This window comes from Geotrypetes seraphini, chromosome 1, assembly GCF_902459505.1.
Source record: "Geotrypetes seraphini chromosome 1, aGeoSer1.1, whole genome shotgun sequence".
Taxonomy (NCBI): domain Eukaryota; kingdom Metazoa; phylum Chordata; class Amphibia; order Gymnophiona; family Dermophiidae; genus Geotrypetes; species Geotrypetes seraphini.
Window position 1 is genome coordinate 264,112,450 of NC_047084.1, and position 24,636 is coordinate 264,137,085.

General features: G+C 44.5%; 1 protein-coding gene across 10 annotated transcripts in view; it reads right to left on the minus strand.

The window, feature by feature from the left end:
* The window catches only part of ADD1 (adducin 1), a 251,869-nt gene that overhangs the window by 160,160 nt on the left and 67,073 nt on the right, over positions 1–24,636 (minus strand). For all 10 annotated transcript variants that reach the window (XM_033950494.1, XM_033950510.1, XM_033950502.1 and 7 more), the window contains exons 6-8: positions 22,891–23,040; positions 14,039–14,182; positions 13,843–13,941 (exon numbers count right to left, since the gene is read on the minus strand). In XM_033950494.1, the coding sequence (XP_033806385.1) occupies positions 13,843–13,941; positions 14,039–14,182; positions 22,891–23,040 (393 nt within the window). The remainder of the gene's footprint in view (positions 1–13,842; positions 13,942–14,038; positions 14,183–22,890; positions 23,041–24,636) is intronic.

Here is a 24,636-nt window from a genome sequence, read left to right on the forward strand (position 1 = left end):
TATCGCCCATACTTTTCAACCTCTTCATAGCATCCCTAGGCACAGCCCTAGATGCCCTAAACATTACATCCTTCAGCTACGCGGATGATATAACCATCCTCCTCCCCTTCGACATCCAAGACCCCACCTCCAACGGACGCCTGAAAACAACATTAGAAACTGTAGAAAAATGGATGACGAACCACAAGTTAAAACTGAATGCGGAGAAAACCAAATTCCTACTACTAGAGAAGGAACAAAAACCATCCCTAACAGAACTAGATGTAAACACAATCAAATATCCAATACAGAATACTCTCAAAATTCTGGGAACACACCTAGACAGAGGCTGCACAATGCAAACACAAATACACAAAACCATAAAAAAAGCATTCTTCACCATGCGAAACCTAAGAAAAATAAGAAAATTATTTTCCAAAGAACACTTCAAGATCATTGTACAATCCCTCATACTCAGCTCCTTAGATTACTGCAACAGCCTCTACCTACCTTGCCCAAATACTATGATAAAACAACTACAGACCGTTCAGAACACAGCTATCAGACTCATCTATTCGCTCAGCAAATTCGACCACGTCACACCCGCCTATGTAGACTCTCACTGGCTTCCAATAAAAGCAAGAACTCAATTCAAACTCTACTGCTTACTTTTCAAAGTAACCCATGGTATGGCCCCCAATTACCTGAACAACCGTCTTTGCCGCTACCGACTACCCAGATCAAGAAGAACTCAGAATCTTTTCACCTTCCCTCCTCATAATGGTACCCGACGTAAGAAACTTTACGACAGCCTTCTAGCAACTCAGGCAGCGAAAATTGACCCCACCATCACCAAACTGATGATCAAAACAACAGACATCAAAGTGTTTCGGAAAGAAATCAAAACATTTCTTTTCAAAAAACACGTCCTTACTTAATATTCCCCTCCCCAATCGCACATGCACTCTCCCCAGCAAATAACACACTAGTCATCCCCTTGAACCTCATTTACGAAAAATATCCAAACTCCTAAATAAGCATATCCCTTAGGTATCCATTTAACCTTCTCCTAAAAAAGCATCTCCCTTAGGTATCCACTTAACTGATTCCTTCAAAGTTAGGTATCTTTCTTCAGTTGCCTATATTGTTTTCCCCAATGAACCTTGTAACTACTTGAACCCTGTCAAGTTATTCTATCGATAAATCCAGATATCTTATACTTGTATTTCTATACCACAACATGTAATTTACTTAAATCGTTGTAATGTAATTCTCTCGATAATGTCCTGATCTCTTTTAACTGTAATCCGCTTAGAACCGCAAGGCACAGGCGGAATAGAAATCACAAATGTAATGTAATGTAAAATTGGCCTGGGAGCAGCAGTCCTCTCACATGTGATTGTCCATTCCCCGATAGAATATGCCCAAGCAGGGGATCTCTGAGCATCAAAGCCATGAAGAATTCATTTAAAAAAAAAAAATCCAACAGAAAATATACTCAAACAATAAAAACAAAGCAGAGCAGAGCAAAACACCTTCTGGGTTCACTTGCAGAAGGAATAACTGAGGAGGATGCTGTTCTTCACTGCAGAAGGAGAGGAGTTTCAAATTCTTAAAGTGATACCCTTCTGAGGTTTCGTTGAAAATGGGAATCAACAGCTCAAGCACAGACTCCAGTGTATCCATATCAGAACCCCACATTAAGTCCAGCAAGCAGAACAAACAGGATGACACCATATATTTCTCAGTTTGAGTTGTATAACACTACAACTCTCAGAATGTTCTCTCATTGTCTCAAACTTCGGAACTCAGGAGAACCTTGCCTTCTTCAGCAGTGGCAGCATTAATAATCAGCAAAGTGCTTGAATACTGCTGGTTACCTGAGGAGTAGCCAGAGAAGTAGCAGTGGGAGAGTGCTGGCTACTTGAGAGGGTGCTGGTTGGACAAGGGATGCGGCTGACTAGCTATCTACCTACCTAGAAAGCTGAGAAGGTGGGTAAGGAAAGGTTGGCTGGCTGCCTGCTTGGGGGAATAGCCAGATTGATAAGGGTGAGGGTAGGATTAGAGCATAGGTTTCAAACTCAAGGCCCATGGGGCGAATCCGGCCCGCCTGGTCGTTTTATGCGTCCTGCGGTCTGAGGCCTCCAGTATTATCTTGTGGCCAGCTCCCTCCTCCTCACAGTCACAGTGTGCACAAAGCTGCGTGCAGCAGCTCCTCGTGCGTCCCGCGCCTCATCCAGCATCCCCTCTGACATTGCAATGTCACAGAGAAGGCTTCTGGTTCAAGCGCAGGATGCACGAGGAGCCGCTGCATGCGACTTCGTGCACACTGCAGCTGTGAGGAAGAGAGAGCCAGCCACAAGATAACACCAGTGGGGACCATCGGATCATAGGCCATATAAAACGGCCAGGTTGGAGCCGGCCAGAAGGTAAGACACCTGCCGGAGGGAGGCATAGCATGGAGGGAGGGAGACAACAAAGGTAGGGGGAATTATTTTATTTTCAATTTAGTGTTTGAACTGTGTCAATTTTGAGAATTTTAATCTGCTATCTTTTGCACTGCTCAGGAAGAAATACATTTGTTTCTTTTTCTCTGGGGGTTGTACTGAATGCAGAGTCTTAGAATCTTAGGGTTTCTTTTTTATATATTAGTACTTTTAGTTTTTGGTCCCGTATATGCATAGGGATCATCTGTGCTTTGGTAGGAATGAATTTTGAGAAGTGTACAGTGTGCTTTGTGTAGTTTAATTTTGTGGTTAACCATTATGTGTTAATAAGATTATATTGTGTGTGTATATGAAAAATGGTGTTATAATTAGTACTATTATAGGGTGGGGTCTGGGGCGGAGATTGGGCGTGGTCTAGCCTGTGACTTAGCCTGTGTTTTGGCTCCTTAATGTGATTGAGTTTGACACTCCTGATTTAGAGAAAGAGGAAGACTTGAAATATGGATGGGGCAAGGGCATTGGAGAAAGTAGAATAGACTAGGTGTGCCTGATGTGACTACTCACAATATAATTTACTTGGGAAGGGGAAGAGAGATCCGATGGCTTCTACCAGAACTGTGCGCTTATGTACCCGATTTGCCAGGCTCTTTTCTGATAGACAGAAAGTGTAGTTTTGGTAAATTGGGTCCTAGAGGATCTGTGGTAGATCTCAGATGGGATGCTCCCCTTCCCATTCTCTATTTTTCATAGAGACAAACCTACCAGAAGTGGTGCCTCACACTCCTCTCTCCCTCTCCTCTACCAGCAACACAGTAACTGCCTTTTTCTCTGAATCCCCATCCCTCTCTCCCCGACATAATTTCCTGTTTCCTTATGGTTGGATATAGCAGAGGGAAGGGGCTGCAGGACAGGCTGCATGCAGAAAATATGTATCACTGCTGCCACCAACACCTTGAATGTACACAGGAAGGAATGAGGAGAGAGATGCAGACATGTTGGGATCAGGGGCAGAGAGATTAAGAGATACTGGATATGGGAGTGGAGAAGAAGGTTAAAGAAGCACTGGGGGGGGGGGTGTTGTAAGGGATCACTAAAGTAACTGGCAGAGAAACTCAAAACAAATCTCTGTAACACTGTAAGATGTAATGGGTCAATTTAACAAACTGAACAGTAGTAAATCGCCTGGACCGAATGGTATACATCCCAGAGTGTTGATAAAATTGAAAAATAAATTTGCAGAGCTATTGTTAGTAATTTGCAATTTTTCTCTAAAATCCAGCATAGTACTGGAAGACTGGACAGTGGCCAACATAATGCCAATTTTTAAAAAGTATTCCAGAGGTGATGCAGGAAATTTAGACCAGCGAGTCTGACATCTGTGCTGGGCAAAATAGTAGAGACTATTATGAAGAACAAAATGACAGAACACATACATAAGCATGGATTAACAAGAGAAAGCCAACATGGATTTAGTCAAAGGAAATCTTGCCTCCCTAATCTACTGCATTTCTTTGAAGGGGTGAATGAACTTGTGGATAAAGGTGAGACTGTGGATATCATGTATTTGGATTTTCAAAAGGCATTTGACAAAGTGATGAAAGACTTCCGAGAAAATTAGAATATCATGGGATAGAAGGTAATGTCCTATTATGGATTAACACCTAGTTGAAAGACAGAAAACAGAGAGCAGGCTTAAATGGTCAATATTCTCTTTTTTTATTATTATTATTTCTTTATTAAGTTTGGAATAAGTCACGCGTAAACACTTGTTACAGAAAAACAATAATGAATTAACTGCATAAGAAAATTATTATATTTAGAACATCTTTCTTTTAGACCACATTTGAGGGGAGATGACTACAAATCCTATGGAGAAGATATTAAAAAAGAAAGCAGTTTACGATTAACAGACCTACAAAATCATTATTTCCAATTAAGCATGTAAGTCACTAGAAATCTTTTTAAGGTCAAGAAAGGCTCTTAACTGCATTGGTAAAAAGAATGTATACTTAATCTCCACGTATTGGATCAAACATTTACATGGATATGCCATTAGGAAATAAGTACTTAATACTTTTACTTACTCTCGCATAGAAAAAAATTCTTTTCTACGATCTCAAGTAGCTTTTGATACTTGAGAATCCAGATCCTTTGTCCATAAAAAGTCAATCGTGAATGCCAAAAGTATAATTTCATCACAGCATTCAGATCTTGTTCAAATACAAAGGAAACTATTAATGTTGCCCTTTTCTTTATATCAGAGAAAGATTCTTCTAAGACAGCAGACAAATCTCTTAATTCATCCTTTTCTCCTTTATCTTGTGCCAAGTTTCCCTCAGTAAAACCAGTAACTTTACTAGAAGTATTTGGAACATAATATATCTTGTTAAATGGAGGAATTGCTTGCTGAGGAAACTTGAGAATCTCAATTAAGTATTTTTTTAAATAATCAACTGGATTTAAGTCCAGTGACTTAGGGAAATTCAGCACACGTACGTTCAACCTTCTATTAAAGTTTTCAAATTGCTCTAACTTTCAATGTATCACTGTTTTATCTCTAATCAACATTATCGCTGTCTCTTTTAAATCTTTTATTTCTGATTGAGCCTGCAAAATTTGTTCTGTAGAGTCTTGTTTGATCCTTTCAAAATTTTTAGATAAAGTATCTACTTTACTAGCTAAGTTAAGTACCTCCTGTGTAGATTTAACCAACAAGCCATTCAACCTTTGCAAGGCCCACCAAATGTTTTCTAGAGTCACCGCCGGTGGAGTAGAAAGAAGCGGAAAATCCACAACTGCTCCAGAGATCAATTCTTCAGCGTTCTGATCTTCGGGTGTGCCTCCCTCCAAGCTGGAACCCAGTCTTGCGACTTCTGCCCCTGATCTACTGCTGGAACAGCCCTTGCGAATGCAAATGGGGTGTACTGGAAAATGGAGGGGACAGAGATACTTCATGCCCCATAATAATGGACGCTCCATTATCCACGTCTAAAGCAGGTCCCTCTTCTCTTGATACGTGGATTGTAATTTTGGTTGAATACCTTTCCAAACCCTGAAATGGTGAGGAGCTCCAGGTTTGGGAGGGTCCAAATTTCAGAGCTCCCTTCCTTTTAGTATGAGACACTATTCATAAGGAAGAAAAAAAACAAACCCGACAAAGGTATTAGCCAGCTCCAAGGAGGAAGGTAGAGAGCACCAAACTATCAAACTGTTATCTTGGACATGCTTCCTAAATGGTCAAGATTCTCAATGGAGAAAGGTAAATAACGTGGTTCCTCAGGGGCATGCGCTGGGAACGCTGCTTTTTAAAATATTTATCAACGATCTAGAGATGGGAATAACTAGCGAGATAATTAAATTAGCTGGTCTGTTTTAAATCTACTACTACTACATGAAGTTGTTCAAAGCTGTTAAATCGCAAGAGGATTGTGAAAAATTGCAAGAGGACCTTGTGAGACTGGGCGTCAAAATGGCAGATGACTAATATGAGCAAGTGCAAAGTGATGTACTTGGGAAAGAGGAACCCGAACTAAGTCCATGTGATGCAGGGTTCCACATTAAGAGTCGCTGCCCAGGAAAAGCATATATGTCATCATTGAGGATACATTGAAACCCTTGGCTCAATGCGGTAGCAGCTAAGAACACAAATAGAATGTTAGGAATTATCAGGAAAGGAATGGAAAACAAAGATTAAATTATTATAATGCCCTTGTATTGCTCTATTCTATTTCCCATCTTGAATACTGTGTGCAATTCTGATCATCATCTCAAAATAGATGTAGCAGAATTAGAAAAGGTACAGAAAAGGACAATAAAAATGATAAAAGGGATGGGACAACTTCCCTATGAGGAAAGGCCAAAGAGGCTAGGGCTCTTCAGACTGGCAAAGAGATGGCTCAGGGCTGATATGATAGAGATCTATAAAACACTGAGTGGAGTAGAAATGGTAGATGTGAATTGCTTGTTTCCTCTTACGAAAAATACTAACACTAAGGGGCATGCAATGAAGCTACTAAGTAGTAGATTTAAGAACATAAGAAGTTGCCTCCGCTGGGTCAGACCAGAGGTCCATCGTGCCCAGCAGTCCGCACCCACGGCGGCCCATCAGGTCCATGACCTGTTAGGTGGTCCCTGACTTTTCCTATAACCTATCTCTACTTCTATCTGTACCCCTCAATCCCCTTATCCTTCAGGAATTTATCTAAACCTTCCTTGAACCCCCGTAGCGTGCTCTGCCCTATCACAACCTCCGGGAGTGCGTTCCATGTGTCCACCACCCTCTGAAAGAAGAACTTCCTAGCATTTGTTCTAAACCTATCCCCTTTCAATTTCTCCGAGTGCCCCCTTGTACTTGTGGTTCCCCAAAGTCTGAAGAATCTGTCCCTGTCTACCTTCTCTATGCCTTACAGGATTTTAAAGATTTCTATCATGTCCCCTCTAAGTCTCCGCTTTTCCAGGGAGAATAGCCCCAGCTTTTCCAACTTGTCAGCGTATGAAAAGTTTTCCATACCTCTTACCAATTTAGTCGCTCTTCTCTGGACTCCCTCAAGTATCGCCATGTCCTTTTTGAGGTACGGCGATGATACAGCGGCATGATAACTTCCTTCGTCCTGGTCGTGATACCCTTTTTGATGATACCCAATATTCTGTTTGCTCTCTTTGAGGCTGTCGCACATTGTGCCGATGCTTTCATTGATGTATCCACCAACACACCCAGGTCTCTTTCAAGGTTACTTACCCCTAGCAATGATCCCTCAATTTTAATCAGACCGGAAAGCAATGTTACTTACCGTAACAGTTGTTATCCAGGGACAGCAGGCAGCTATTCTCACTAGTGGGTGATGTCATCCGACAGAGCCCCGATACGGACGTCTCACAAGCATGTCTTGCTTGAAGAAACTTAGAAGTTTCGAGATGCCCGCACCGCGCATGCGCCAGTGCCTTCCCGCCCGATGGTCCGGGCGTGTCTCCTCAGTTCAGGTAGCTAGCAGAGAAGCCAACCCAGGGGAGGTGGGTGGGACGTGAGAATAGCTGCCTGCTGTCCCTGGATAACAACTGTTACGGTAAGTAACATTGCTTTATCCCAGGACAAGCAGGCAGGTATTCTCACTAGTGGGTGACCTCCAAGCTAACCTTAATGGGATGGTGGGAGAGTTGGCAACTTAGGAGAATAAATTTTGTAACACTGTTTGGCCAAACTGTCCATCGCGTCTGGAGAAAGTATCCAGACGATAATGAGAGGTTAATGTATGAACCGAGGACCAAGTGGCAGCCTTACAAATCTCCTCAATCGGTGTCGACCTGAGGAAGGCTACCGAGGCTGCCATAGCTCTGACCTTATGGGCTGTGACTTTACAGGGAAGGGGTAAACCAGCCTGGGCATAGCAGAAAGAGATACAAGCCGCCATCCAGTTGGAGATGGTACGCTTCGATACAGGTCGTCCCAACTTGTTTGGATCAAAGGAAACGAAAAGTTGAGGAGCAGTTCTGTGTGGCTTGGTGCGATCCAAGTAGAAAGCCAAAGCACGCTTACAGTCCAGAGTATGAAGAGCTGATTCTCCAGGATGAGAATGAGGCTTTGGAAAAAACACTGGAAGCACAATGGATTGGTTGAGATGAAATTCAGAGACCACCTTAGGCAGGAATTTAGGGTGAGTGCGGAGGACCATCTTGTCATGATGGAATACTGTGAAAGGTGGATCCGCCATCAAGGCCTGAAGCTCACTGACCCTGCGAGCAGACGTGAGGGCCACGAGAAACACCACTTTCCAAGTGAGAAACTTTAGCGGAGCCTCTTTCAGAGGCTCAAAAGGAGGTTTCATAAGCCGAGAAAGGACAACACTGAGATCCCAAACCACTGGAGGCGGTTTGAGAGGAGGATTGACATGAAAAAGTCCTTTCATAAATCTGGAAACCACAGGATGAGCAGAGAGAGGTTTCCCCTGTAGAGGCTGATGGAAAGCCGCAATAGCACTCAGGTGGACTCGTATAGATGTCGACTTGAGACTAGACTGAGACAGGTGTAGAAGATAGTCCAACACAGAGGATAGGGAGGCTCGCTGAGGCTCCTTAGAGTTAGAACTACACCATGAAGAAAATCTAGTCCATTTTTGGGAGTAGCATTGACGAGTAGCAGGCTTCCTGGAAGCCTCCAAGACATCCCTCACTGCCTGGGAAAACTGGTGAGGAACCAAGCTGTCAGGTGGAGAGACTGCAGGTTGGGATGAAGTAGAGATCCCTGATGCTGAGTAAGCAGCGAAGGAAATACCGGAAGAAGGAAGGGCTCCCTGCTGCTGAGTTGAAGTAGAAGGGAGAACCAAGGCTGTCGGGGCCACCGAGGAGCTATCAGAATCATGGTGGCATGGTCGGATCTCAGCTTGACCAGAGTCTTTTGAATGAGAGGAAATGGAGGAAACGCATACAGAAAGCGATTCCCCCAATCCAGCAGAAAAGCATCCGCCTCGAGGCGATGAGGAGTGTAGATCCTGGAGCAAAATTGAGGCAGCTTGAAGTTGTGGGAAGCCGCAAAGAGGTCTAACTGAGGCGTCCCCCACTGAGCAAAGATCTGATGAAGGGGCGTGGAATGGAGTGTCCATTCATGAGGCTGGAGTAGACGACTCAAGTTGTCTGCCAAGACATTGTCCTTCCCCTGAATGTAGACAGCTTTGAGGAAGGCGTTGTGGTGAACCGCCCAATCCCAGACTCTGAGAGCTTCCTGGCAGAGGGAGGCCGAGCCTGTGCCCCCCTGCTTGACATAATACATGGCGACCTGATTGTCTGTGCGAATGAGGACCACCATGTCGTGAAGCAGATGTTGAAAAGCTTGAAGAGCATTGAAGATGGCTCTGAGCTCCAGAAGATTGATTTGATGGAAGCGGTCCGCACTGGTCCAGAATCCCTGAGTGCGAAGACCATCCAGATGTGCTCCCCAGGCATAGGTCGAGGAATCGGTTTGAGAACCTTCTGGTGGGGAGGAGTGTGAAACAGCAAACCTCTGGATAGATTCGAAGAGGTCATCCACCAAAGTAGAGACTGCCGAAGAGCAGGAGTGACGATGATGTGTCGAGTCAACGGATCCGACACCTGAGTCCATTGAGATGCCAGGGTCCACTGAGGAATTCTGAGATGGAGTCTGGCAAACGGCGTCACATGAACTGTAGAGGCCATGTGGCCCAGGAGGACCATCATGTGTCTCGCTGAGATGGATTGGCGAGAAGACACAGACTGGCAGAGACGAAGAAGCGCTTCCAGGCGCTGAGGAGGAAGGAATGCTCTGAGGCGGATGGTATCCAGGACCGCCCCGATGAAGGGAGCGACTGTGAAGGTTGTAGATGAGATTTGGGAAAGTTGATCTCGAATCCCAAACTTTGCAGGAACAGAACCGTGGACAGGGTCGCCGAGATGACCTCCGAGGCCGAGGGCGCCTTGATGAGCCAGTCGTCGAGGTAGGGGAAAACCTGAAGACCCTGGTTCCGGAGTGCCGCAGCCACCACTACCAGACACTTCGTGAAGACTCTGGGAGAAGAGGACAGGCCGAAGGGAAGCACTCAATACTGCAGATGCAGATGTCCCACCTGAAATCTGAGGAACTTGCGAGAGGCCGGATGAATGGGAATGTGAGTGTAGGCCTCCTTGAGATCCAGAGAGCATAACCAGTCGTTCTGCTCGAGGAGGGGGTAGAGAGAAGAAAGGGTCAGCATGCGGAACTTCTCTTTGACTAGGAATTTGTTGAGGACCCTGAGGTCCAAAATGGGGCGCAGGTCGCCCGTCTTCTTCGGAACAAGGAAGTACCGGGAGTAAAACCCCTGGTTGTGTTGGTCCACAGGGACCGGCTCGACGGCCCGGAGCCGGAGCAAGGCCTGGGCTTCCTGAAGAAGGGCGGTCTGTGTCAAGTTGGAAGGATACTCTCTTGGCAGGTGGTCCGGAGGGACCCGATGGAAATGAAGAGAGTATCCTTCCCTGATGATAGTAAGGACCCAGAGGTCGGTGGTTACGGCCTCACAGCGATGATAAAAATGATGGAGGCGCCCTCCGATGGGAAAAACAGGGGGAGGCGGAACGAGACTGGTTATGCCCTCTACGAGACAGTCAAAAAGGCTGAGGAGCCTTAGGGACAGCAGACGGCTGAGACTTTTGCTGAGTCTTCTGAGGGGGCTGCCGCTTCGCGGGTTGCCTCGCAGGAGGAGCTTGCCTCAGCTGATAATGCCGCTGATAGATCAATGGCGGTCGAGAGGGCCGAGACTGCTGAGGTTTAGGCTTCGGCCTAAGAATGGACTGGAAGGACTTTTCATGATCAGACAGCTTCTTAGTGACTGTCTCGATGGATTCGTCGAAAAGATCCGCCCCAGCACACGGGACGTTTGCCAGCCAGTCCTGAAGATTCGGGTCCATGTCAATGGTTCGTAACCAGGCCAAACGGCGCATCGCCACAGAGCAGGCTGCTGCTCGGGCCGAGAGCTCAAAAGCATCATAGGCAGATTGCATTAATTGAAGGCGAAGCTGGGACAGCGAGGCAACCACCTCCTCGAACTCAAACCGAGCCTGGGACTCGATGTAGGGCGTGAATTTCCGAAGCACAGGTAGAAAAAATTCCAAGTAGGTGGCAAAGTGGAAATTATAATTCAGGACTCGAGACGCCATCATAGAATTTTGATAGATGCGTCGTCCAAACTTATCCATGGTCCTGCCCTCGCGGCCCGGAGGAACCGAAGCATACACCTGGCCAGGATGAGACCGCTTGAGCGAGGATTCGACCAGGAGGGACTGATGAGAAAGCTGAGGTCCCTCGAAGCCCTTATGATGCACCGTGCGGTACCGAGCATCCAATTTTCCAGGGACCGCAGGGATAGATTAAGGAGACTCAAAGCACCTCATGAAGGTCTGGTCGAGGAGCTTGTGTAGAGGTAGGCGTAAGGACTCGGCCGGAGGACGAGGCAAGTGCATGGTATCGAGGTACTCCTTGGAGTATAGAGACCCAGCATCGAGGGTAATGTCCATGTCATCCGCCATCTGTCTGAGAAACGAGGAAAAGGACAGTTGGTCCGCCAGCGCCGGTCTTCGAGAAGGACTAGAAGAAGTCGAGGCTTCAGGCTCCATAGAAGCCTGTGAGCAACAGGGCGAGTAAAACACCTCGGGGTCCTCGAACTCCGGGCCCGGAGGAGGAGACCCAGCCGAAGCAGAATACCCCATCTGAGGCAATTTCTTCTGAGGCGAGATGGTCGAGTGCCGAGAGGAATGCCTCGAAGAGTGTCTGGATCAATGCCCCTCTCGATGTCTGGAAGGGGATCGAGCCCTTCTGTGAGAATACTGGTCCCCAGAAGCCTCCAAGGAGCAGATAGGACTCGAGGCCGTCGATCGGAGAGGCGGAAGAGTCGGCGCCTCCCCAGAAGCTGCCCAGGCTTGATAGGGGGTTCGGAAGAACTCGTCCTGCTTCCTGCTATGCCCAGGACTGGGAGGCCTCGAAGGTGGACGCCACACTGTGTCATGGGACGGGGTAATAGGTTCCAAGGGAGGCAAGTCGCTAAGCGAAGCTTTCCTCGAGGGAATAGGCTCCAAAGGAGGCATATCACTAAGGGAGGCCTTTCTCGAGGGGATCGGTTCCAAGGGAGGCATGGCACTACCCGAGGACCGCCTCGACGAACTGGACACCGCCCGCCGCTCCTCCTCGCCAAGCAACGAGGTCGAGCGGTGCGGTGGAGGAGGGGGGGGGGTGGGCCGCCCCTCGGAGCCGGAACTGGGAAGTCACCCTGGATCGAGGCAATCAGCCGGGGACCCATGGTGGTCATGAGTTCCACAAACTGAGCCTCCAGAATGGACCTCAACGAAGCCGATATGGAGGGATCCGCACCAAAAGGGGGCCCTTCCGCACGGTCTCCGCGCTCTTTCGGTGCTGCGTGCTTTTGCTTGCCAGCCTTCGGCACTTTAAGCACCACTGGTGGAACTATAGGGGTCGATACCTGTTCCGAGAAGACGGAGGAAGGCACCGGCGTCGAGGCCGAAACCGGCGTGAACGAGGCTGGTTTCAGAAGGCCCGAAGCGGCCGGGGAGGCAGAGGGCTTCGCCGAAGGAGTCGAGGCACCAGTCGATGTCGAAGCTGAAGGATCCAACGAAGCTTCCATCTTGAACATGGACTCCCACAGCAGACAGCGGCGCTTAAACTCTCGCGCCGTCAGAGTGGAGCAAGGCCGGCACGATTTCGGAAAGTGGTCCGGGCCCAGACACTGTAAGCAGCGTCGATGAGGGTCTGTGAGCGAAATCGCGCGCTGGCACTTGCTGCACTTTTTAAAACCGGTGATCGGCCGGGACATAGGCCGGAAAAGTTCCGCCGCAAGGTCGAAGGCACGGGGCCCCAGCCACGCGGCCGACCCGGTATCGGAAGTAAAAAAATTTAAAAAAAAAAAAAAAAAAGAAATCAAAGAAAGTAATAAATGCACGGGAGAGCCAAAAGAACCCAACCCGCGGCAATAAGAAGGCAAAAAAAAACCAGATTCAATGGGTGCAGAATTGAAGTGAACTTCTCAGCTCCGCGGAAGAAAAAGAACTGAGGAGACACGCCCGGACCATCGGGCGGGAAGGCACTGGCGCATGCGCGGTGCGGGCATCTCGAAACTTCTAAGTTTCTTCAAGCAAGACATGCTTGTGAGACGTCCGTATCGGGGCTCTGTCGGATGACATCACCCACTAGTGAGAAACATAGAAACATAGAAATAGACGGCAGATAAGGGCCCACGGCCCATCTAGTCTGCCCACCTTAATGTCCCTCCCCTACCTTTGCCCTGTGAATAGATCCCATGTGCCGATATGTAATTATACTCTTGAATTCATTGCCAGAGAATATGGTAAAATCAATTGGCTTAGCAGGGTTTAAAAAAGGTTTGGATAATTTCCTAAAAGTCCATAGACCATTACTGAGATGGCTTGAGGAAATCCACTGTTCATTCTTAGAATAAGCAACACAAAATCTGTTTTACCACTTGAGATCTAGCTAAGTACTTGGGGCTTGGGTTGGCCAATGTTGGAAACAGGATACAGGGCTTAATGGATCTTTGGTCTGACCCAGTATAGCAATTCTTATGTTTCCTCCAAGAATAGACCATCCACAAACCCTGTCTTTACAGTGTTCTCTTCTGAGCAGGATCAGGACTCAACCTAGGTTCTTATCAGGATAAGCAGCAAAACTACTTCAGATCTAGGTACTTGGGATCTGGGTTAGCCACTGTTGGAAACAGGATGCTGGGCTTGATGGACCTTTGGTCTGGCAATTCTTATGTAAAACTTATAGCAGATCTGACTACATCTCTAATAGAGACCAAGGTCTCAGTTGCTGTTTCTTAAGGGTTTGTGCTGGCTCCTAGATTCATACAAAAATTTGTCAAGGCCTGGTACAAACATTATACATAAGAAATGCATCTCTTACTTGTATTTCACAGGCAGCCACTAGATTATGGATATAGTAGAAAGCTTCTTCAACAGTTTCACCAACTGTTACCAAGCCATGATTTCTAAGAATGAGGACCTACAAGAAAAAAAAAAAGAACTGTAAAATCATGAATCAATAAAACATAAAAACAAACTAAAACTACCTTGTGGATTATTTTGTAGCGACTACTCACCTTGCTTCCAGGTCCCAGGTTTTTTTGAATTAATACTTTTTCTTCCTCATCTACTAGAATGCCATGGTAGTCATGGTAAGCAACCTCTCCGAGAGCCAGGGCTTCAGGAGAGATGGGCAAAAGGCCACATTTCATTGCAGATACCTGAGGAATTAAAAAATTATTTTAAATGTTCTATTGTGGATTAGGAATTGGTTATTGGACAGACAACAGAGGGTAGGTTTAAATAGTCATTTTTCTCAATGGAGGAGGGTGAATAGTGGAGTGTCACAGGGATCTATACTGGGACTGGGACTATTTAACATTTATAAATGTCTTGAAATTTAATCACCTCACTTGTTCTAATTTCAAGATCAACACTAAACTGTTCAAAGTTGTTAAAATGCATGCAGACTAAAAAAATTGAAGGAGGACCTCAGGAAATTGGAAGACTGGGCATCCAAATGGTAGATGAATTTTTATGTGGACAAATGCAAAATGATGCACATTGGGAAGAATAATCCCAATCAATTACCAGATGCTAGGGGGTCCACCTTATCGGTCAGCATCCCAGAAAAAGATCTAGGTGTCATCATAGACATTATGAAACCTTCCACTCAATGTGTGGCAGCAGGCAAAAAAGCAAACAGGATGTTAGAAATTATTAGAAGAGGGATGGTAAATAAGGCTAAAACTATTAAAATGCATCTGCATTGCACCATAGTGTGATCTCACTTTGAGTATTATGTTCATTTCAGGAATTAGAAAAGGTTCAAAGAGGAGCAACGAAGATAAAGGGAATGGAACTCCTCTTATACGAGGAAAAACTAAAGAGGTTGGGGCTCTACAGCTTGAAAAAGAAAAAGTTGAGGAGAGATATGACTGAAGTCTATAAAATCCTGAGTGGTGTAGGATGGGTACAAGTGAATTGATTTTTTATTCCATCAAAAATTATAGAGACCAGGGGACATTCAATGAAGTTACAGTGAAATACTTTTAAAACCAATAGGAAGAAATATTTTCACTCAAAGACTAATTAAGCTTTGAAACTTGTTGTCAGAGGATATGGTAACAGAGGTTAACGTATATGGGTTTAAAAATGGTTTGGACAAGTTCCTGGAAGAAAAATCCATAGTCTGCTTTTAAGACAGACAAATGGGGAAGCCACTGCTTGCCCTGGGATTGGTAGCATGTAATATTGCTACTATTTGGGTTTCTGCCAACGTACTTCTGACCTGGATTGGCCACTGTGGAAACAGTATGGACCATTAGTCTGACCCAGTAAGCTCTGGTAAACACATTGTGAATACCTTCTGTGTATATGAGGCAGGAAAAAGATCTAAGACCACTGCCTTCATACCAGAAAGCAAAATTTCCTTTATTTGTAAGTATCAGATCTTAAATGAGATTATTTTCTTTAAATACAATATCATGAACATTTTGAAATATGAATAATTGTATTCAGACTACATACTTCTGAAATAATTTATTGAGAGGGTTTTTGTATTTGGAGTGTAATTTATATTCTCACAAAACTTTAGGGTTTTCTTTGACATTATTTTCTTTAAGCCAGCTCAACACATAAGAACATAGTAACATAGTAGATGATGGCAGATAAAGACCCGAATGGTCCATCCAGTCTGCCCAACCTGATTCAATTTAAAATTTTATTTTTTTTTTTCTTCTTAGCTATTTCTGGGCAAGAATCCAAAGCTTTACCCGGTACTGTGCTTGGGTTCCAACTGCCGAAATCTCTGTTAAGACTTACTCCAGCCCATCTACACCCTCCCAGCCATTGAAGCCCTCCCCTGCCCATCCTCCATCAAACGGCCATACACAGACACAGACCGTGCAAGTCTGCCCAGTAACTGGCCTAGTTCAATATTTAATATTATTTTCTGATTCTAAATCTTCTGTGTTCATCCCACGCTTCTTTGAACTCAGTCACAGTTTTACTCTCCACCACCTCTCTTGGGAGCGCATTCCAGGAATCCACTACCCTCTCCGTAAAGTAGAATTTCCTAACATTGCCCCTGAATCTACCACCCCTCAACCTCAAATTATGTCCTCTGGTTTTACCATTTTCCTTTCTCTGGAAAAGATTTTGTTCTATGTTAATACCCTTCAAGTATTTGAACGTCTGAATCATATCTCCCCTGTCTCTCCTTTCCTCTAGAGTATACATATTCAGGGCTTCCAGTCTCTCCTCATATGTCTTCTGGCGCAAGCCTCCTATCATTTTCATCGCCCTCCTCTGGACCGCCTCAAGTCTTCTTACGTCTTTCGCCAGATACGGTCTCCAAAACTGAACACAATACTCCAAGTGGGGCCTCACCAATGACCTGTACAATGACCTCTGCTGGGTCAGCCCATAGGTCCATTATGTCCAGCAGTCCACTCACGCGGCGGCCCATCAGGACCAGGACCTATATAGTAACCCTCTATCTATACCCTTCTATCCCCTTTTCCTTCCCCATTGAATCAGAGAGTACAAAGGAATAAACCACTTCACTCTTAAAATTCAAGCTATGAGGATGAACAATTTAATGTTGGGATGAGGTAACAATCATCTTTTTTGTAATACTAAAGTTTGAAACGTATCCAGTTTGATTTCTTAACAGGTAAATCCTGAACCACCAGAAACCAAGTCAAAGAAAAAGCAAATTTTTAAAATAAAATTTAAAAATATTTAATTGTCCTTCAAACCAAAGCACTTGTAAACTAAGGCAGTTTACAACTGAAGTTTGAACAGAACACCAGACATGCAATTAATACATCAAGACAAATTACACAAGAAAATGGCCATTCTATCCTCTGCTTCTAGCACCCCAATTCAAATGCTTGTACTGAAAAAACATGTCTGCAAGGAGCTGTTTTAAATTTAGAGAAAACAAGGCTTCTGTTGCTAAGAATAGAAGTAAATGCAAAGGAGAGGAGCCAAGTATGCAAATGAAGTGTGGTATTCAGATCAATCCTGGAAGGAAATGGAATAAAATTTGAAAGAGAATAAGAAATAAAGCAATTTGACAGGACAGTTTGATCCATATACAAAGCTCAAAGGGCAAAAATAAGAACTTTAAATTTGATATAGTAATAGACCAGAGACCAATACTGGTTACCCAGTGAGAAAGACATGGTCAAATCTCCTTGCTCCTACCAATAGCTTTCACTGCTGGATTCTAAGGGCTAGATTCACTAAGCAAACCTATCGTATACATATCGGTTTGCAAGCCCTTTACGACCAGATTTCCCTCCTGCAGTATTCACTAACCTGTGTAGCGATCCGATTCCAGTGCGCGCATGCAAATGAGGGGAGCTACATGCAAAATAGTCAAATACAGTGGTACCTCGGTTTACGAGTGCACCGGTTTGCGAGTGTTTTGCAAGACGAGCAAAACATTCGCAAAATCAGCGCCTCGAAAACCGAGCGCGCCTCGATTTGCGAGCCCCCCCCCCCCCCCCGCAAACCGGCACCCCCCCCCCGCCACCATCGGGCACCCCCCCCGCCGCAACCTGAAGTCCCCAGAGCCCTCTTCTTACTTTAATGTAGCACCGGCATGTCGGCCTCCTCTTCTGTCCTGGCCTTGAGCATGTGCGCAAGCTCAAGGCCTGCGAGTTCACGTTCTCTCCAAGAATCTCGGAGAGAACGTGAACATGCTCAACGCACATGCTCAAGGCCAGCACAGAAGAGGAGGCCGACATGCTGGTGCTAAATTAAAGTAAGAAGAGGGCTGGGGGGGGGTGCCAGATCGCGGGGGATAGAGTGTCAGATCATGGGGCCTTCGGGGGGAGCAATGCTGGTTCTCGTGGAGGGGGGAGCAGCGCTGCTGGCTCGGTGGGGGGTGGGAACGTATCAAAGCAAATTTCCATTATTTCCTATGGGGAAACTCGTTTTGATAAACGAGCATTTTGGATTACGAGCATGCTCCTGGAACGGATTATGCTCGTAATCCAAGGTACCACTGTATGCGATTCACTAAACTTTTTTCGATCTGACTGGGCTCGCAAAAAGCAACTGCTGAGGACCAGTCGCTGAAGCCCTTTGCGAATGCCCTGCTGCCTTGCTTTCTAACCTGTCAGCCCCATCTCCTGCAGCACCGTAAGCGCCTGCCTGCCTGCCTGCCCCGCTCTCTCTTGCTCTCTGCTGCCCTTCCCCACAGTGCAAGCCCGTGGTTTTAAAGCAGGGCTGCACACCACAGCATAGGAGCAGAAGAGTCGGGCCCTGAACATACCTGCCCCGACTGCCTGTACAAGCCTGTGGTTTTAATCCAAAGTGGGTTAAACCCACATGCTCACAAAAGTTTAAAGTTTAAAAAAAAAAAAAAAAAGTAAGTCGCCCCATCTGCATATTTTAGGTTAGTGAATTCGTCAGACCTGCCCGAATCGGAAACAAATTGTTCTGATTCGGGCAGGTTACTGAATCTAGCCCTAAATTAGATGGAATCATTTGAGGTGAGTCATGGGAGACCATTACATTGATATTATCACAATAATCCTTTCTACATGTAACAAAGGAATGAAGCAATACTTTACAATCACATAGAGTCAGCCAAGCTTTAACTGATCTAATTTTACAACCTATTGACAGCAATACGTCTTGAGCACAAGACCAGGTGTCCAGGAAATTAAACTATTACACACCTTTATATATTTTAAATATTCTATTTTTTAAAAATACTTGTACAGTTCAAAATGCATTAATGTAGGAGTTTCTTTTCACTAATTTATACAAAATGTACAATTTCAATGAGAAAATTGTAGAAATACTCAAAGAAACCAAAGTTTTGATTGCATGAGTTCACGCCTTTCTAGTACGACAGACACTATTCCTGAACACTTGGGTAGTCAACTTCTCACGAGAACTGTTGTTGGGAGCTTCATTTACATTCTTTTGCTCCTCCTCCCATCTCTCTAGGCCAGGGATCTCAAAGTTCCTCCTTAAGGGCCACAACCCAGTTGGGTTTTCAAGATTTCCCTAATGAATATGCATTGAAAGCAGTGCATGCAAATAGATCTCATGCATATTCATTGAGGAAATCCTGAAAACCCGACTGGATTGCGGCCCTCAAGGAGGGACTTTGAGACCCCTGCTCTAGGCTGTCCTTCAACTCCTCAGTTGTCTTCCTACAAACAAGACAGTAGGAGCTTGTCTTTTCTACGCACATTTCTTTTAATTTTAAACTCAGTCTTTTTGCTACCATTTGCGAGGCTTTTCAGTGCTGCAGAAGATCCCCTTTGTGGGACAGCTCTGGCTGTGGGAGAGCGCAGATTCTGATGTCAGAGTTTGCTTCCAAGGGGCAGACTGCTTAGCAGTGCACCCACTTGGACAGCCTGCACTGACAGTTCAAGGGCTGAGGAACTATTCGCTTGGGAGCACAGCTCACCCCAGGTTCGTTTGTAGTGGACACAGCACAGGCAGCTTTCCTCACCCTGTTTTGCATATGTGGGTTCCAGTGGGGGTTTGAGCTCTCCAGCTGGTACATCGGGCCCAAAACTGTCAGAAGACACAAGCAGTCCAGACTCCAGGCAGAGGATCTCCCTGTAAGCTGTTCGCAGCTCCCAGCAGCACATAGCATGACACAGTGAGTAACAGGTTGACAGTCTGGGACACCAAATTACAAGTGCAAAAGGGGGGGAGGTGTCTTTAAAATAAGATTTTCTTCACAGGTTAGAATTAGGTTCCCCTACCTCTAAAATCCTAAAATTGCTCCCCAGGCTGTTTTTGGCATTAAAATCACAGTCACAGTGGTTTTCTTGGATTTCACGATTTGAAAACAAAAACCTCCATCTGCCTCAAGACACCTTGTTTTTGCTACAAAAAGGTAGGATGGACTCCTCAGAATTCATGCCAAATTTGTAGTGGATGGCTATCCAAGGAGCATCAGTGCTGCACCCAGCTCTACCTCCAGTGTGAAGAGCCAGGAATTCTCAGGGGTCTTCACCTGGGCTTTTCCTACATAGGACCTCTCTTCCCTTCCTCAAGTGCAACGGCCTTTTTCCATTGTAGACTCTTAACTCTGGTTCTCCAGGTGCTAGCTAGTCCGCCCTATGAACCCTTGGAACAAGCTCCCTTGATAGACCTTACTATGAAGACAGTGTTTTTGGTGGCGATCACCTCTGCCCGGAGAACATCGCAACTTTAGGCTTTGTCCTGCAGAGATCTTCTTAGGATTACAGATTCAAACATGACCTTGCACACAGTCCCATATTTCTTGCCAAAAGTGATTTCCAACTTCCACACCTATGCTTACTGGCCTTCACACCCTTTGATTGGAGATAACATGATCAGGTGTTAAATTCATTGCTTCTGTATCTAGACGTTACGAACCAATTTCAGTTGTCAGATCATCTGTTTGTACTGGCTAGAACAGCCCATAAAGGTCAGCCAGCTTTGAAAGCAACTATTTCAAGGGGGATCTGTATGGTCATTTCTTCCACCTATATCAGAAGTGGGAAGCCTCCGCCTATATCTGTAAAGGCGCATTCCACAAGAAGTGTTCATTTCTCGTAAGCGGACACCTCAGCAATTTCCCCACAGAAAGAAAAAATAAAATTTACAGAGCTGCTACTTGGTCTTCTCTGCATACGTTCACAAAGTTTATACAGAGGAGACAAGGGGATCTTCGATTCTGGCGGCAGGCTCATCTGTCCCACCCTAAGCATGAGGGACTGTTATGGGTGTTCAGGAATAGAATGTCTGTCGTACTAGAAGGAAAGATTAGGTTCTTACCTCATTAATCTTCTTTCTAGTAGACATACACTCTATTCCTGATTCTTAAAGCCCGCCCTGTCAGCTGTGAATTTGCCTGCTTCCTACCTCAATAAGGCCTAACAATTTGGATATCTTGTTTCTTTTGACCAGCCTTGACATGAGACGAGGCTGCAACTACCACACTGAAGCATCTAGGGGGTATCTATAAAAATTTCCCACATTATTAGGGCAGGTTGCACTCCAGTTGGTGACTTGTTAAGTTCTGTTTATTTGTTATATGTTTAATGAGGGCTGACGGCTTTGTTATGAACTGAGGAGTTGAAAGACAGCCCAGTGGGATGGGAAAAGGAACAAAAGAATGCAAATGAAGCTCCCCACAAAAGTTCTCACGAGAAGATGTTGAATACCCGAGTATTCAATAGCAATAGAGTGTATGTCTACTAGAAAGATTAACGAAGAACCTAATATTTCCTTTGTCATTTGCAAATCCAAATCAGTTCTATTCCCAAATATTGCCTCAAAAGGACTGTAAGATGATTTAAAACACACATCTGTATCCAATTACAGTAGTTCAGCTGGCTCAAGGTTAGGAAAGGGACTTTAATATTAGTAAGCTAATTTGGGGGTCCTTTTATTAAACTGCAGCAAAACAAGTCCTTAGCACGCTCCTTATGCAGGTCTTTTCAGCATGCTAAGGCCACTTTTACCGTGACCAGAAAATGGTTGATTTTTTAGTTTTCCAAATCAATGGTCACACAGTAACTCCACTATTAGAGTTTCAAGTTTTATTTAAATTTGATTCAGTCGCTTATTAAATTTCTAAGCAATATACAAAAGTTAAAAAAGAGAATAGATAATTAAAAACAAACAGGCATAAGTCTCAATATAATCTAACATGATGAAACAAAAGAGAAAGATGGAGAAATACATTTCCAATAGGATAAGAGAACATTTAAGACAAAAACAAAAGGGTAAGGGATAAAATATGGATAGTTGTGAATAAGAAATGAAATGTCTCCCATTAAAAAAAATTGTGCTTGAGTCCCTGACTCCTATTTTATTGGTGGTAAGGGCCCCTGTGATAGTCAATTAGCACACGACAATGTCCCATGCTCTAATTTATGGTAATGAACCTACTCCCCACGTCCTTTCAGAAAAAAAAGGTTAAATTTTGCATGCGTAATGCACTTTTACCGCACAGTACGTAAGTCTTTTTAATCTGCGGTAAGCATAAACTAGTACTTACTGCAGCTTAGTAAAAGGGTCCCTTGGATAGTTAAAGGTTCTGCAGACAGATCTGGTCAGCTGAGGCTTACCTACCCTGATGTCCTTTCCTCCCCCTACCCCCAATGTTTTAAAAAAACAAACAAACCAACCTCCCCCCCATACAGCTTTCCTGATCTCTTTCATATGCTCCTTCCCCTGAAGTCCTGAAAAAGAAAAATGTGGGTGGGGCCTTAGGCACATGCGCTGGGTTGGCCAATCTCTTCTGCCGTGATTCGCGGAAGTTCGCGGGAGGGAGGGGGAATCTCTCATGCCACGATCATTGCGGTTGGGGTGTGTGTGCAGGTTGTCGGGGCTGTTGAACTGATCGCAGCAGCCGTGATCAGCTCAGCGGCCCCTATTCGGAACTTATACCTGTTTTGACTTGATCTAAGTCAAAAACGTATAAGTTCTGACTGGGCAACCTGTTAAAGTTTTTGGTTATACTTGCTGTACGACTAAGTCTAGGTCAGCCCACCTCCTGCCCTTTCCCCTCCTCTAAAAATGCCTCTTTTCGCCCTAGGCATTTAGAGGCAGGGTAAAGGCCTAAGCTGGTTTTAGATACATATAAAACCAGCTTTGATTATCGTTACTTGAATGATCTGGCTTTTTGATCGTCCAAGTACCGATTTAGGCCACTTTTTGAAAGGTTTTATTATGAGCCCCATAACGTATATAACATCAATTTATGTGCATTAAAAAGTTGCAATGCATATTTAAAAATTTTAAACAATGTATAAAAAAAACTTGAAAACATACCTATAAATTGAGAACATTTCTGAAAAACAAGCCACAAATTTTTTAGCTATACAGCCCCATTAAACAAGGTGCACTGCTTTATTTTTTTGGAAAAACTCACCTCTAAATTAAGTTGGAATGAAACAAAATAAATACTTACTGCTGCTCCAGCTGGTGTATGAATATGAACGATACATTTAATATCTGGTCGGGCTGCATAGATTGCAGAGTGCAGTGAAAAGCCAGCCTGATTTACTCCTAGGTTAGTGCTACCACGGTCAACCACATCTCCTTGAAGATTGATCTTAACCTGTTAATATAACAAAATCTGTTCAATATTTAAAAGTACTTATATATTCCGCATCAGATGTGCACCTTCTGTACTAGCTAATGGATACATTTTTTTTTTCTTGATCATTATTATATATTTTAATTGAAATAAAGTAAATGAAATACATTTAAAAGTTAATATCATCATAAAGGGAAAAAAAGGGGGCCCCATCTTTCTTTCTATCCAATTCTTCATTCAATACATAATTAGTCCTTTAAATCTCCTGCCTCACAACAGAAACTTCTTTTTCAATCAGCAGTCTCTCAAGCTGATGCTTGTCTTGTCCTTGAAACTAAAGTCACCATTCATGAAAACTTTTGCTGTCCGATGCCATTTTCTCTCTTCACAGTGCCCCTGTTTATTAAACCGCGATAACGGTTTTTAGCACCGGGAGCCACGCTGAATGCTGCATGAGACTCCCGGCACTAAAAACTGCTAGCAAACTTTAGTAAAAGTCGCCACCTCCTCCCATCCGACATACCATGTCATCAGTCCAGGACGCTGGAGGGAGGAAAATGGAGCACGCTCACTCCCACCAATTAGGCGTCTGTTGCAGTAGTGACGGACAAGCACGAGGGCCAATGAGGAAGAGTGCCAACCCCAGTCATTCACGTGTCCTCTCTGCCACAGAAAGGAAAGGTGGACCAAATTTCAGCCCAGATCACGGGCCAAATTTAATAACCCCGCGGGCCAGAGTTTGATATGTCTGGCTTAGAGGGAACATAGGGCCAGTTCCACACGAGTTCCACTACAACTTCTGGAACATTCTTTGTAAAGAATCCAGGATCTCCCTACTTCTAGAAGACTCTGCAAAAGAGATATCCCAATCAATATACGGAAGATTAAAATTGCCTATTAGTAGTCTGTCCCCTTCATACCTATATTTTGAATATCTTCAATTAAATCTGTCCACTTCTGCCTGTGAATCTCACCAGTATAAAGTTTTTTCATTCTCTTTCCATTTCTCTTCTGAGTGCCTCTTCCTTACCCCACAAGTCCTGCAATTCTGACACTATTATCTTTAAGATATGACACTCCACCTCCCTTTCTTCCTATGCTGTCTTTCCTGACCAGATTATAGTCCAGTATAACTGTATCCTAGTAATGGTTCTCCATGAACCAAGTCTTTGTAATTGCCAAATCAGCCTCTTCTATCAAAGTCTCTAGATCAAGAATCTTATTTCCATACTACAGACATTAGTATACATTGCTTTTCAGATGTTGCCTCTTTTTCCAATTGAATAAAGATAAGTTTATGCTTTACTTATCTAGGGGCTTCTATCATCCAGACCCAACAATTCTAGTTTAAAGCCACAAAGAAAACTACCAGGAGACTAAAAATAATCCAAAATACCGCAGTGCACCTCATTTTTGGCCTAAAGAAATGGGAACATGTCACCCCTTTCTACCACCAACTACACTGGCTGCCATTTGAATCTAGAGTTCTTTTTAAATTCGCATGCTTCTGTTACAAATCGGTTAACGGTTCTTCTCCAAGTTACATAAATACCCACTTTAACCTTTATTGCAACAACAGGACATCACGCAGAATTCAACTGTTCGCCTTCCCTTTGC